Genomic DNA, 12,012 nt, shown 5'->3' with positions numbered 1-12,012 from the left:
CACGTGCTTGCAATATTCACAATAGTAAAGACATGGAATCTAGCTAAGGTGCCCATCAATGGTGGTCTGGATAAAGAAAATGCAGTACATACACACCATGGAGTACTGCACAGCACAAAAAAGAACAAAATCATGTCTTTTGCAGCAACATGGATGCAGCTGGAGGCCATTATCCTAAGCGAATTAATGCAGGAATAGAAAACCAAATACTGCAAGTTCTCACTTATAAATGGAAGCTAAACACTGGGTACTTGTGGATATACAGACACGATTCTAGCGAAAGAAAAGGTGAGGAAAAGGGGCTGACTGGGTTCTCCCCCAGCTCCTCCTAATGAAGAGAAAAAAAAGGCCAGGGATCCCCCAAAGCCAAATAAGCTCATGGATCAACTCATCCTTGCTGAGGCTGGGGAAGGCTGGGGAAGGCTGAGGAAGGCTGGAGAACGAAGCAGCCATGTGGATGGTCTGAGCCACATGCAGAGAGGAGGAGCAGAGGGGAGGATTGGGCAGCTGGCCTGGCTAGCTATCGGGGTGGAGGGGCGAGGCCTGGGCCAGCTTACCCTGAAAATCCCCCTCACACGTATCCAAAATTGCACCACTCATATTACACAGCTGTAAGAACACAATGATAGGATTCGGAGAAAGGAATGAACATGACAAAACATGAATGTCATACACACACACAAAAACTATGCCAATATCACAGTCCCAGGTGGGCCACACCAAACCATGATGGATTCCACACTGGCTCACAGACCTGAATGTATGGGACAAAACAACAGTCTGCTACCAAAAGGATGTTAAAACAGGGTTTGCATGGGCCTCCCTGTAACTGGGATTACAGGCACGCACCACCACACTTGGCTAATTTTTAAATTTTCAGTAGAGACGGGGTTTCACCATGTTGACCAGGCTGGTCTTGAACTCCTGACCTCAGGTGATCTGCCTCCCTCAGCCTCCCAAAGTGCTGGGATTACAGGTATGAGCCACTGTGCCCAGCTAATAAGTTATATTTTTATTTTCATTCAGTTCAATATATTTTCAAATTTCCCTGTGACTTCATCTTTCATTAGAGGAATATTTAGTAATGTATTGATCATTTCTAAGTGTTGAGAAATTTTCCTGTTATCTTTCCTTTTTTTTTTTTTTTTTTTTTGAGACAGAGTCTTGCTCTGTTGCCCAGGCTGTAGTGCAGTGGCCCAATCTCAGCTCACTGCAACCTCTGCCTCTGCTGTCCAAGCGATTCTCCTGTTTCAGCCTCCCAAGTAGCTCAGATTATAGGCGTGCACCACCACACCCAGCTAATTTTTGTATTTTTAGTAGAGACAGGGTTTTGCCATGTTGGCCAGGCTGGTCTCAAAACTACTGACTTCAAGTGATTTGTCAGCCTTGGCTTCCCAAAGTGCTGGGATTATAGGAGTGAGCCAAGAGCCACCACACCTGGCCAGATTTTCCTGTTATCTTTCTATTGATATGACATAGGGGTGAGACACACCCAAATGTGAAGTATGAATTTGTCTGCATCTCCCTTCAGCTCTGATAGTTTTTGCTTCATTATCTTGCAAAGCTGTGTTGTTTAGTGTAAACACACTTAGAACTGGTATATGTCTCCTTGGTGAATTAACCCTGTTATTGTTATTTAATGTTTCTCTTTGTCTCAACTGATTTTCTTTGCTTTGGAGTCTTCTTTGTCTAATATTAACATAGCTACTCCAGCTTACTCTTATTGGTTCATAAGCTCTTATTGTTTATCCTTTTATGCTTAATTTATCTATATCACTATGTTTGAGGATTTTTGGGGACAGGGTCTCACTATGTTTTCCAGGGTGGTCTCAAACTCCTGGCCTCAAGCGATCCTCCCACCTCAGCCTCCCAAAGCACTGGGATTACAAGCATAAGCCACTACACTCAGTCTATATCATTATATTTGAAATGAGGTTCCTGTACACAACATATAGTTGAGGTTTTAAAAATTGCTATTTAAAGCCAGTCTCTGTCTTTTAATTTGTATGTTTAGACAATTTCCATTGAATGTAATTATGTTAGTATCCTATTGCTGCTGTAACAAATTACTACAAACTTAGTGGCTTAAAACACCACAAACATATTATCTCATATTTCTCAAGGCCAGAAGTCTGAAATCAGTTTCACTGGATTAAGGTCAAGATTTGGCAGGGCTAGCTCCTTCTGGAGGCTCTAGGGAGAATTTATTTCCTTGTCTTTTCAGCTTGTAGAGGCTACCTATATATCTTGGTTTGTAGCCCCTTTCCTCCAACTTCAAAGCCAGAAGCATAGCATCTTCAAATATCTTTCTCTGGCCCTCTGATTCCGTTATCACATTGTCTTTTTTTTTGTCTGTGACTTCTCTCACATCTCTCATATAAGGACCCTTGTGATTACATTGGACCTACCCAGACAATCCAAGATAATCTCCCCGTTTCAAGATTCTTGACCACATTTGCAAAGTCTCTTTTGCTATATAAGGTAACATTGCCCGGTCCCAGGGATTAGGACATGAACATCTTTTGGGGAGCCACTGTTCAGCCTACCATAGTATTTATCTATATTAGGGTTTAAGTTTGCCATTTTATTATTTGTTTTCTATTTGTTCTCTCTGCTTTTTATTCTACTATTTTCCTTTTTCTGCCTTCTGTGAATTATGTGAACATTTTTTAGTATCCCATTTTGACTTATCTATAGTGTATTAGAGTATATCTGTCGGGCCTCTGAGCCCAAGCTAATCCATCATATCCCCAGTGACCTGCACGTATACATCCAGATGGCCTGAAGCAACTGAAGATCCACAGAAGTGAAAATAGCCTTAACTGATGACATTCCACCATTGTGATTTGTTTCTGCTCCACCCTAACTGATCAATGTACTTTGTAATCTCCCCTACCCTTAAGAGGGTTCTTTATAATTCTCCCCACCCTTGAGAATGTACTTTGTGAGATCCACTCCCTGCCCCCAAAACCTATAAGAACCAATGATAATCCCACCACCCTTTGCTGACTCCTTTTTCGGACTCAGCCCACTTGCACCCAGGTGAAATAAACAGCCTTGTTGCTCACACAAAGTCTGTTTGGTGATCTCTTCACACGGAGGTGTGAAACATTTGGTGCTGAAGACCCGGGTCAGCCGGACTCCTTCAGGAGACCAGTCCGCTGTCCTCATCCTCACTCCGTGAAGAGATCCACCTACGACCTCGGGTCCTCAGACCAACCAGCCCAAGGAACATCTCACCAATTTTAAATCGGGTAAGCGGCCTCTTTTTACTCTTCTCCAACCTCTCTCACTATCCCTCAACCTTTTCTCCTTTCAATCTTGGTGCCACCCTTCAATCTCTCTCTTCTGTTAATTTCAATTCCTTTCATTTTCTGGTAAAGACAAAGGAGACATGTTTTATCCGTGGACCCAAAACTCCGGCGCCGGTCACGGACTCGGGAAGGCAGCCTTCCCTTGGTGTTAAATCATTGCGGGACGCCTCTCTGATTATTCACCCATGTTCCATTGGTGTCTGATCTCCACGGGGACGCCTGCCTTGATCATTCACCCACGTTCCGTTGGTGGCAAGTGAATTGCAGGGACGCCTGCTTTGGCTGCTCACCCATGTTGCAGCCCAGGGCTGCTCCCCACCCCCTTCTCCGCATCTCTACCCTTCCCTTAAAACTTGCGTCCTTCACTATGGGCAACCTTTCACCCTCCATTCCTCCTTCTTCTCCCTTACCCTGTGTTCTTAAGAACTTAAAACCTCTTCAACTCTCGCCTGACCTAAAATCTAAGCATCTTATTTTCTTCTGCAATACCTCTTGGCCCCAGCACAAACTCGACAGTTGTTCCAAGTGGCCAGAGAATGGCACTTTGAATTTGTCTATACCAAATTATTTTGCCTATCCACCCTGTGGTGCCCAACCCATGTACTCTTTTGTCCTCAATACCTTCCTCCACAACTCACTATTCCATTCTTGATCTTAAAGATGCTTTTTTCACTATTCCCCTGCACCCCTCATCCCAGCCTCTCTTTGCTTTCACTTGGAGACTGACCCTTACACCCATCAGGCTCAGCAAATTACCTGGGCTGTACTGCTGCAAGGCTTCATGGACAGCCCCCATTACTTCAGTCAAGCCCAAATTTCTTCCTCATCCATTACCTAGCTTGACATAATTCTTCATGAAAACACACAAGCTCTCCCTGCTGACTGTGTCTGGTGCATCTCCCAAACCCGAACCCCTTCTACGAAACAACAGGATTTAAATCTTAATTACCATACAATGTCGACCAGACCTAGGAGGAGCTCCCTTCAGGACAGGATGATAGATGGTTCCTCCCAGGTGATTGAGAAAAAACCCCAGTGGGTATTTAGTAATTGATATGGAGACTCCTGTGGAAGCAGAGTTAAAAAATTGCCTAATAATTGGTCTTCTCAAATGTGCGAGCTGTTTGCACTCAGCCAAGCCTTAAAGCGCTTATAGAATCAAAAGACTATCTCAATCCTGACTCAAAAGGTTAGCTACACCCTCTCTGAAATGAATTTGCATAAGAACTGTTGTTTATAGGAATGTATCTTGATGGGGCAGTTGGTTTGTTATGAAATACTCAGGAGCCCAGTTCAGCTCTAGGAGTCACCCCTGAGTGCACAGGCAATATTGGGCATGCTGGTAAAGGACCACCAGAATCCAGCAGCCCAGACCCCTTTCTTTGTGGTCAAGGCGGGAAAACAGGTGCAGGATTGCTACATCGGGAAGTGTAACTAATCCGATAAGCAGAGGTCCATGGGTGGTTACGCACCCTGGAAAGGAACTCACCCCTGAGTGCAATGGCAATGTTGGGCATGCTGGTAAAGGACCACTAGAATCCAGCAGCCTGGACCCCTTTTTTTGTGGTTAAGAGAGGCGAGAAAACAGGTGCAGGACTGCTACATCAGTGAGCATAACTAATCCGATAACCAGAGGTCCATGGGTGGTTATGAACCCTGGAAAAGAATAAGCATTAGGACCATAGAGGACGCTCTATGGCTAATGCTCATCGGAAAATGACTAGGGGTGCTGGCATCCCTATGTTCTTTTTTCAGATGGGAAATGTTCCCCCCAAGGCAAAAGGGTTCTTTATAATTCTCCCCACCCTTGAGAATGTACTTTGTGAGATCCACCCCCTGCCCCAAAAACATTGCTCTTAACTTCACTGCCTAACTCAAAACCTATAAGAACCAATGATAATCCCACCACCTTTTGCTGACTCCTTTCATTTTCCTACCAAGAGGACCAGACTATAAAACTTAGAAGTATGGGTGCAATTAACTCCACAGTTGATTAATTTTGACCAATGGAAGAGAAGAGACAAAAGAACAGGTTCTCCTTCCTTCTTCCCTCCCGTATTATTCAGATTCATGGTTTCCCTGTATAGCCTGAATGCTTGGAGATGTCCCACAAGACTAAGCAAGTTTACCTGCAAAGCAACCAGTTGCATTCTTTGCAGTTTATCATAATGAAATGGCTAATGTAGACATAAGGTGTCACCTTATATTGGTTCATAGCCTTCGTTGCCTCTCATACCATTTTTTCTTCACTCTGCCTGTACTGAAATTAACTCTTCTAATTAAAGTATTAGCGTTAAATTCTTGATGCAGGCTCTATTTTACATTAAATTCAGGCTAATAGAATTGATTTTACAACAAAAAATTGATATGATTACATAAAGATGATGAACATAAACTGAAAAAGAGTAACATTTCAAACTCAAAAAAATAAAGAGAAACATTTAAACTTTAGAAGCATAAATCAATGATTTAAAGAACATATATAGAGAAGAGTAACAAAACCAAAGCTGGTTCTTTGAAAAGATTATGTTAGGCCTTTGCCAAGACTTACCAAGAGAAAAAGGCAGAGGATGCAAAAAACAAAATGCAAGTTGAATGGGGTAAATAATTACTAACAAAATCCATATTAAAAATAACAAGAGGCTGGGCGTGGTGGCTCATGCCTATAATCCCAGCACTTAGGGAGGCCAAGGCAGGCAGATCGCCTGAGGTCAGGCATTTGAGGCCAGCCTGGGCAACAAGGTGAAACCCTGTCTCTACTAAAAACACAAAATGAGCCAGGTGTGGCAGCACATATCTGTAGTTCCAGCGACTTGGGAGGCTGAGGCAGGAGGATTGGTTGAACCTGGGAGGCAGAGGTTGCAGTGAGCCAAGATTGCACCACAGCACTCCAGCCTGGGTGACAGAGCAAGACTCCATCTCAAAAAAAAAAAAAAGACTTGTAGATGAATGTCCATAGTACTTTTATTTTAATAGTTCCCAACTAAAAACAACACAGATATCTATCAACAGGTGAATGGATGAACTAATTGTGGTATATCCATACAATGGAATACTACTTAGCAATAAAAAGGTATGAAATATTGATATAAGCAACAACATGTTTAAATCTCAAAGTAATTATGCTTAGATAAAAAAGAGTACATACTGTGTGATTCTATTTAATTCTGGAAATTCTAGAAAATTCCAGGTGTTTTCTAGAATTCAAAAATTCTAGAAAATGCAAACTTATCTATGGTAATAGAAAGCAGATCAGTAGTTGTTTGGAAATGGGAGCAGGAGAAAGAGATGCCCACAACTGGGCATGAGGAAAGTTTCAGGGACAATGAATATGTTCACTATGTTGATTGTGGTGATGTTTTCTTGATTGTGCACATATGTCAAAATTTATCAAATTGTACATATTAAATATGTGCAGTTTTTGAAATGTCAATTACACCTCAAACTGTTAAAAAATGTAGGCACACAAAATAATAATGCACACATGCAAGGAACACACAAACAAAAACACACATACCACACATTAGAATGGCTGATATCCTAAAGTGGAAGAAAAGAGAATCACAGAACAGTGGGGGAAAGGGAGTACATAAATAAATACATTTGAGAATCGTAAGAGAGGGACTTCATGTGGTAGAGAGAAAAGTGAGGGGGGGGAATTAAATTTACTCTGTTAGAATGGTACTCCTTTTAAAGACAGTAAATTCTCTAAGATTAAAACAATTGAATCTCAACAGTAGAAGCTTCAGATCACTAATCATATGAATGAGGAAATATTTAGAAGTTAAGAGTTTTTCCTGGTATCCCTGAAATCACTTAAACTCCATGTATTCATTCATTTGACAAATATTTACGGAGTGCCTACCATGTGCCAGCTTCTGTTCTTAAGGCCAGTACTTTTCTTTTTATTTTTTAAATTTTGTTTTAGAGATGGGATCTTGGTCACTCAAGTTAGAGTGCAGTGGCATGATCACAGCTCACTGCAACCTTGAACTCCTGGGTTCAAGTGATCCTCCCATCTTAGCCTCCCAGGTTGCTAGCACTACAGGTGTGAGCCACCACACCTGGCAGTAATTTTTCTAATAGCCACTCATCACCTCTATTCCCTGGCCCTACCTGCTGGGGCTTCCACCTTGATTGCTGTTGCAGAACCATTTGTGATTCCCCAAGGGCCTAAACTAGATTCTCTCTTCCCTCTTTCCTCAATGTCTTCTACAACACCAGTGCTCTTTTGCTTTGTTACTTGTGCCTGAAGCATCTGTGCCTGAAGCTGTTTGGAGGCCTCATGAAATGCCATTTCCATTCGAATATCATTGTTTTGAATTTCATAGTACAAACCTGGGGAAAGAAAAAATGTTGAAATAAATATGACTATTTCCCCACTATCATATACTAAAGAATTGTATTTCACTTATTTTTTCCATATTTTGCCAAAGTTTAAGAACTACATGATGAGCCACTGAAGAAGAGAAAGGAAAAAGCGAGAATCTTATAATGGGGAGAAAACACATTCAGATAACAGGAAAATATCTACCAAGTAAAGTCCAGGCTACAACATTAGTTGGTTCCAAGCAAGTAGCATCCTCAAAGAAAATTTCTGCTTGCTCATAGTTCTCCAACAGGACAGCCAGGACACCACACAGCAACAAGCTGAGAAAAGATCACCAACATGATTAACAACATGGTCCCATGTCACATTTATGGAACCAAGACAATTTCATGTAGAAACTTATCTGTTCCTTCCCACTGATTCCTCATCTCCTTTCCACCTATACCTGTGGATATGACTCTGGTTGAGGGAAAGGGCTTTCCGAAAACACTCTTGTGCTTTGATGTTGTCTTCAGTTAAGAGGCAGAAGGCACCATAGTCCAACCAGTGATCCAGATTCTGGGGCTCACGGACCAATCTCTAAGCATCAGGAGAGCCAAGATTATTTGTGATACTATGTCCTATTTTTATGCATACAACATCACATGGTAAACATGATAAATACTTAAGTTCTATGAAAGCAGAGATTATGACTTCTTTTTTGTTTATCACTGAATCTCAAACGCCTAGCGCAATCACTGTTCTGGCCTTTAGTAGGTGGTTGAAAAAAGTATTAATATAATTAAAAATTTGAATCATCAAGCTATTTATTCCTAGTGTCAGTATTCTGGTCACTTTAAACTCACCTTGGGAGCCTAAAGATTCATTGTATTGTATATCAACCATATATAATAATCTCTGCAGTAATCTTCAGATGGCAAATATAAGTTTATCTATAAATCTGAAAAATTGACTTCATGATGAGTGAAAACTATAAAAATTACTTCAAGAAATTTAAAAAGACATAAATAAATGTAAAGACATTCCATGTTCATGGATTGGATGACTTAATATTGTTAAGATGCCAATCCTATCCAAAGCAAGCTGCAGATACAAGGCAATCCCTATAAAAATCCCAGTGAAATGCCTCAAAATTCTCAAAAAGTTAAACACAGAATTACTGTATGTCCCAGCAATTTCATTCGTAAGTATATAGCCAAAATAATTAAAAATAGGTACTCATACGAATGCTTATGTACAAATATTTTTGAGTTTTGAGAGTGCTTTATATTCTGGATACAAATCCTTTGTGATACATATGTTTTATAAATATGTTCTCCTAATCTGTACTTTTTCTTTTCTTTCTCTTATGACCTCCATAGAGCAAACATTTTCAACTTTGATGAAATTCCATTTTATCACATTTTTCTTTGATCGATCATGTTTCAGTGTCATGTCTAAGAACTCTTTCTGATTCCAGGTCAAGATTCTGTCCTATGTTTCTTCTAAAAGTGTTATAGTTTTACGTTTTACATTTAGATATATGTTCCATTTGGAGTTGATTTTTGTAAAATGTTTAAGGTTGAGGTTTATTTTATTTTTTGCAATTGTTCTAACACTATTTACTGAAAAGACTATCCTTTCACCATTGAATTTCTTTTGTCAAAAGTTGAATGACCTTATTTGTAGGGGCCTATTTTTGGACTCTATTTTATTGTTGTATTTGTCTACACGTTCACCCATCAAGTTGGATTTTAAACAATCAAAAACGACTATTTATTATGCCCATATTTCACAAATAATACTAGCAATCACTGTGAAGATGTTTAATTACCTCTTTATAATAAGCTGCTGCCATCTCAAAGTTCTCATTGACTTCTGCTTCAAATGCAAAGAGTCGAAGCTGTTCACTGCTTGTAAAAATGGTTGCAATAGTGCCTTGGACATCATCTGGCATGGTCTTGTCAACGTCAAGATGTTAGGTAGACAAAAATGAAACAATTACAAGTACAGAGATTTCATAAGCATAAATCCAATATGAGATCCAGTCATGACATCTAAAATGATACTGATTGACATCTATAATGACAGTCTTGCCAAAAAAGTAAAAGAATAAGAGTGAACCAGGAGAGAAATGTCAAGGGTGAAAGAGAAGCTCAGGTATCTGAATACCAACAGTCTGAACTCATGGAAGTAAGTAAAAATTGCTTAGAGCAGAAATGACTGCCTCAACCCTCAGGGCATTCATAGTCCCTGTGCAGGTCACCTCTGAACTCAAACAGCTTCCTTCATTTTCTCTAGTGTATATGACAAATATTATCTTTTTTTTTTTGCATCATGACATGAAAAAGGTTGGCAAGCCCTGGCTAGGGTCTTTAAATGTGAAGAAAAACAGGAGATTAAGGGTAAAGCTTTAGAAGACAAATCTATAGTTTTAGTAAGAAATATAGACTGATAGATCCTTCAAAGGAAACAAAAAGGAGGAAAACCAGAAAAAGAATATATCCTACACACACAGATTGGGAGAGCAGGTCTGGTGTAATTAGGAATCTCTTGAGTCAGAAGCTATGGTCAAGAAAGAGTCCACAAAATTATTTAATTAGAAGTCAAAATAACATCAGTGACTTTAATAAGGACAACTGCTAAGAAATGTGGACAGTGATGCCAAATTTGAGATAGGCCAAAGAGAGTTTCTGACCATTGATTAATGCTTTTGTCCTGTTCTTTTTAGTTTTGATTATCTTGAGCCCCAAATCCCTGCAGCAATGCACTTCTGCACCCAAAACAGAATACTCTAATATCCCACTCCCAGATCCAACATTCCACGTCTTGTCTTCCACCTTTTTGTTACTTAGCGCACTGAAAACTGCTGACTTTATTTCCTTCAGTTCCAATAAGCTCATCACTTCCCAAATGGATCAGTCTGAACCTCATGATTACCCACTCAGGCTACTCTCTCACCAGCATACTTTCATCTCAGGCATCCTTGTCCCTCTCCTGCATTTGTCCTGAAAATTCTCAAATTAAAACAATCATACAATCTGACTTCTTCATTCTAAAACAAGAGCAGCTAACTGGTCCTAAGGAAAACTGCATAGACACAGAGACTGGTATCTAAGCTGCCACAAACTCCTGTGGCATTCAGTCTTAGCTGGAGACCTTTAATACCCTTAGTAATCTATGTATTTGTCTTTGCTTAGCAGCATATTCCATAATGCTATGCAGTATCTAAGTTTTCTTCTCTTCTTCAAGTTTTTCATTCAATCCTCATCCCCTTCACTTTCAGTAAAGACCTTACTTCACAGAGATAATATAAATCACTAAGTAAGAAATCCCTCAACTATTACACTCCCTAGCTAAATTATGTATTTCTGGATCTATTGTATCACTTTCTTTTCAGTCTCAGAGAAAGAGGTGTTGCAGCCTTCTCTGTTTCAAAGTTAATCCTTCCATTTAAAGTCTTGGCCCTTTCCCAGGTGTATACCCTGAGCCTGCCATCAATTATCCCCTCTTTCCTCAATTTTCAGCTTCTCCCACTCTGCTGACTTTTTCCCAAACCTGTGCATGTGCTCAAGTCTTTTTCATCTTAAAAAGAAAATCCCAGGCCGGGAGCGGATGGCTCATGCCTATAATCCCAGCACTTTGGAAGGCCATGGCTGGTGGATCGCTTGAGTCCAAGAGTTCGAGACCAGCCTGGGCAACATGGTGAAACCCCATTTCTACAAAAAAAAAATAGAAAAATTAGCTAGACGTGGTGTGCACCTATAGTCCCAGCTACTTGAGGGGCTGAGGTGGCAGGATTGCTTGAGCCTGGAAAGTTGAGGCTATAGTGAGCCACAATTGCACTGCTGCACTCCAGCCTGGGCGAGAAAGAGAGAAAGGGAGAAAGGGAGAAAGGGAGGAGATGAAGGGAGGAGAGGGAGGAGAGGGAGGGAGGAAGGGAGAAAGGGAGGAAGGGAGGGAGGGAGGGAGGAAGGGAGGGAGGGAGGGAGGGAGGGAGGAAGGAAGGGAGGAAGGGAGGGAGGAAGGGAGGAAGGGAGGGAGGGAGGGAAGAAAATCCCTATAACTTCTATCTACTACTTTTCCACTTTTTTCCTTCATCATCCAACTTGAATTTATATTCATCTGTTTCTTGATTGCTCATTTACTCCTCAATTCATTATAATTTGAATCCCCCCATTAGCCCAATAATACTGCTATGTAAAGGTTAACAATAACTTCCTTATTGTCAAATCCAATGAAGACTTCAGATTTGTTTTTCTTGAATTCCTAGGAGTATTTGACAATGTTGACCACTTTTCTTTAAAATTCTTTTCCTTTGGCTTCTGTGACACCATTGTCTCTGGCTCTTTGCCTCTTTAACAATCCCACTTGTCTCCTTCAATTTTT

At 40.6% G+C, this 12,012-nt stretch overlaps 1 protein-coding gene across 5 annotated transcripts in view; it reads right to left on the bottom strand.

Moving 5' to 3' along the window:
• CFAP70 (cilia and flagella associated protein 70) overlaps positions 1 to 12,012 on the bottom strand; it is a 107,787-nt gene that overhangs the window by 30,149 nt on the left and 65,626 nt on the right. For all 5 annotated transcript variants that reach the window (XM_073019060.1, XM_073019059.1, XM_073019057.1 and 2 more), the window contains 4 exons: positions 9,458 to 9,583; positions 8,090 to 8,223; positions 7,849 to 7,964; positions 7,431 to 7,652 (listed from right to left, as the gene is read on the bottom strand). In XM_073019060.1, coding sequence (XP_072875161.1) covers positions 7,431 to 7,652; positions 7,849 to 7,964; positions 8,090 to 8,223; positions 9,458 to 9,583 — 598 coding nt within the window. The remainder of the gene's footprint in view (positions 1 to 7,430; positions 7,653 to 7,848; positions 7,965 to 8,089; positions 8,224 to 9,457; positions 9,584 to 12,012) is intronic.

The sequence above is a fragment of the Chlorocebus sabaeus genome, chromosome 9, assembly GCF_047675955.1.
Source record: "Chlorocebus sabaeus isolate Y175 chromosome 9, mChlSab1.0.hap1, whole genome shotgun sequence".
Lineage (NCBI taxonomy): Eukaryota > Metazoa > Chordata > Mammalia > Primates > Cercopithecidae > Chlorocebus > Chlorocebus sabaeus.
The sequence above is the reverse complement of the archived record's forward strand: the minus strand, read 5'-3'. Positions and strand labels throughout refer to the sequence as shown.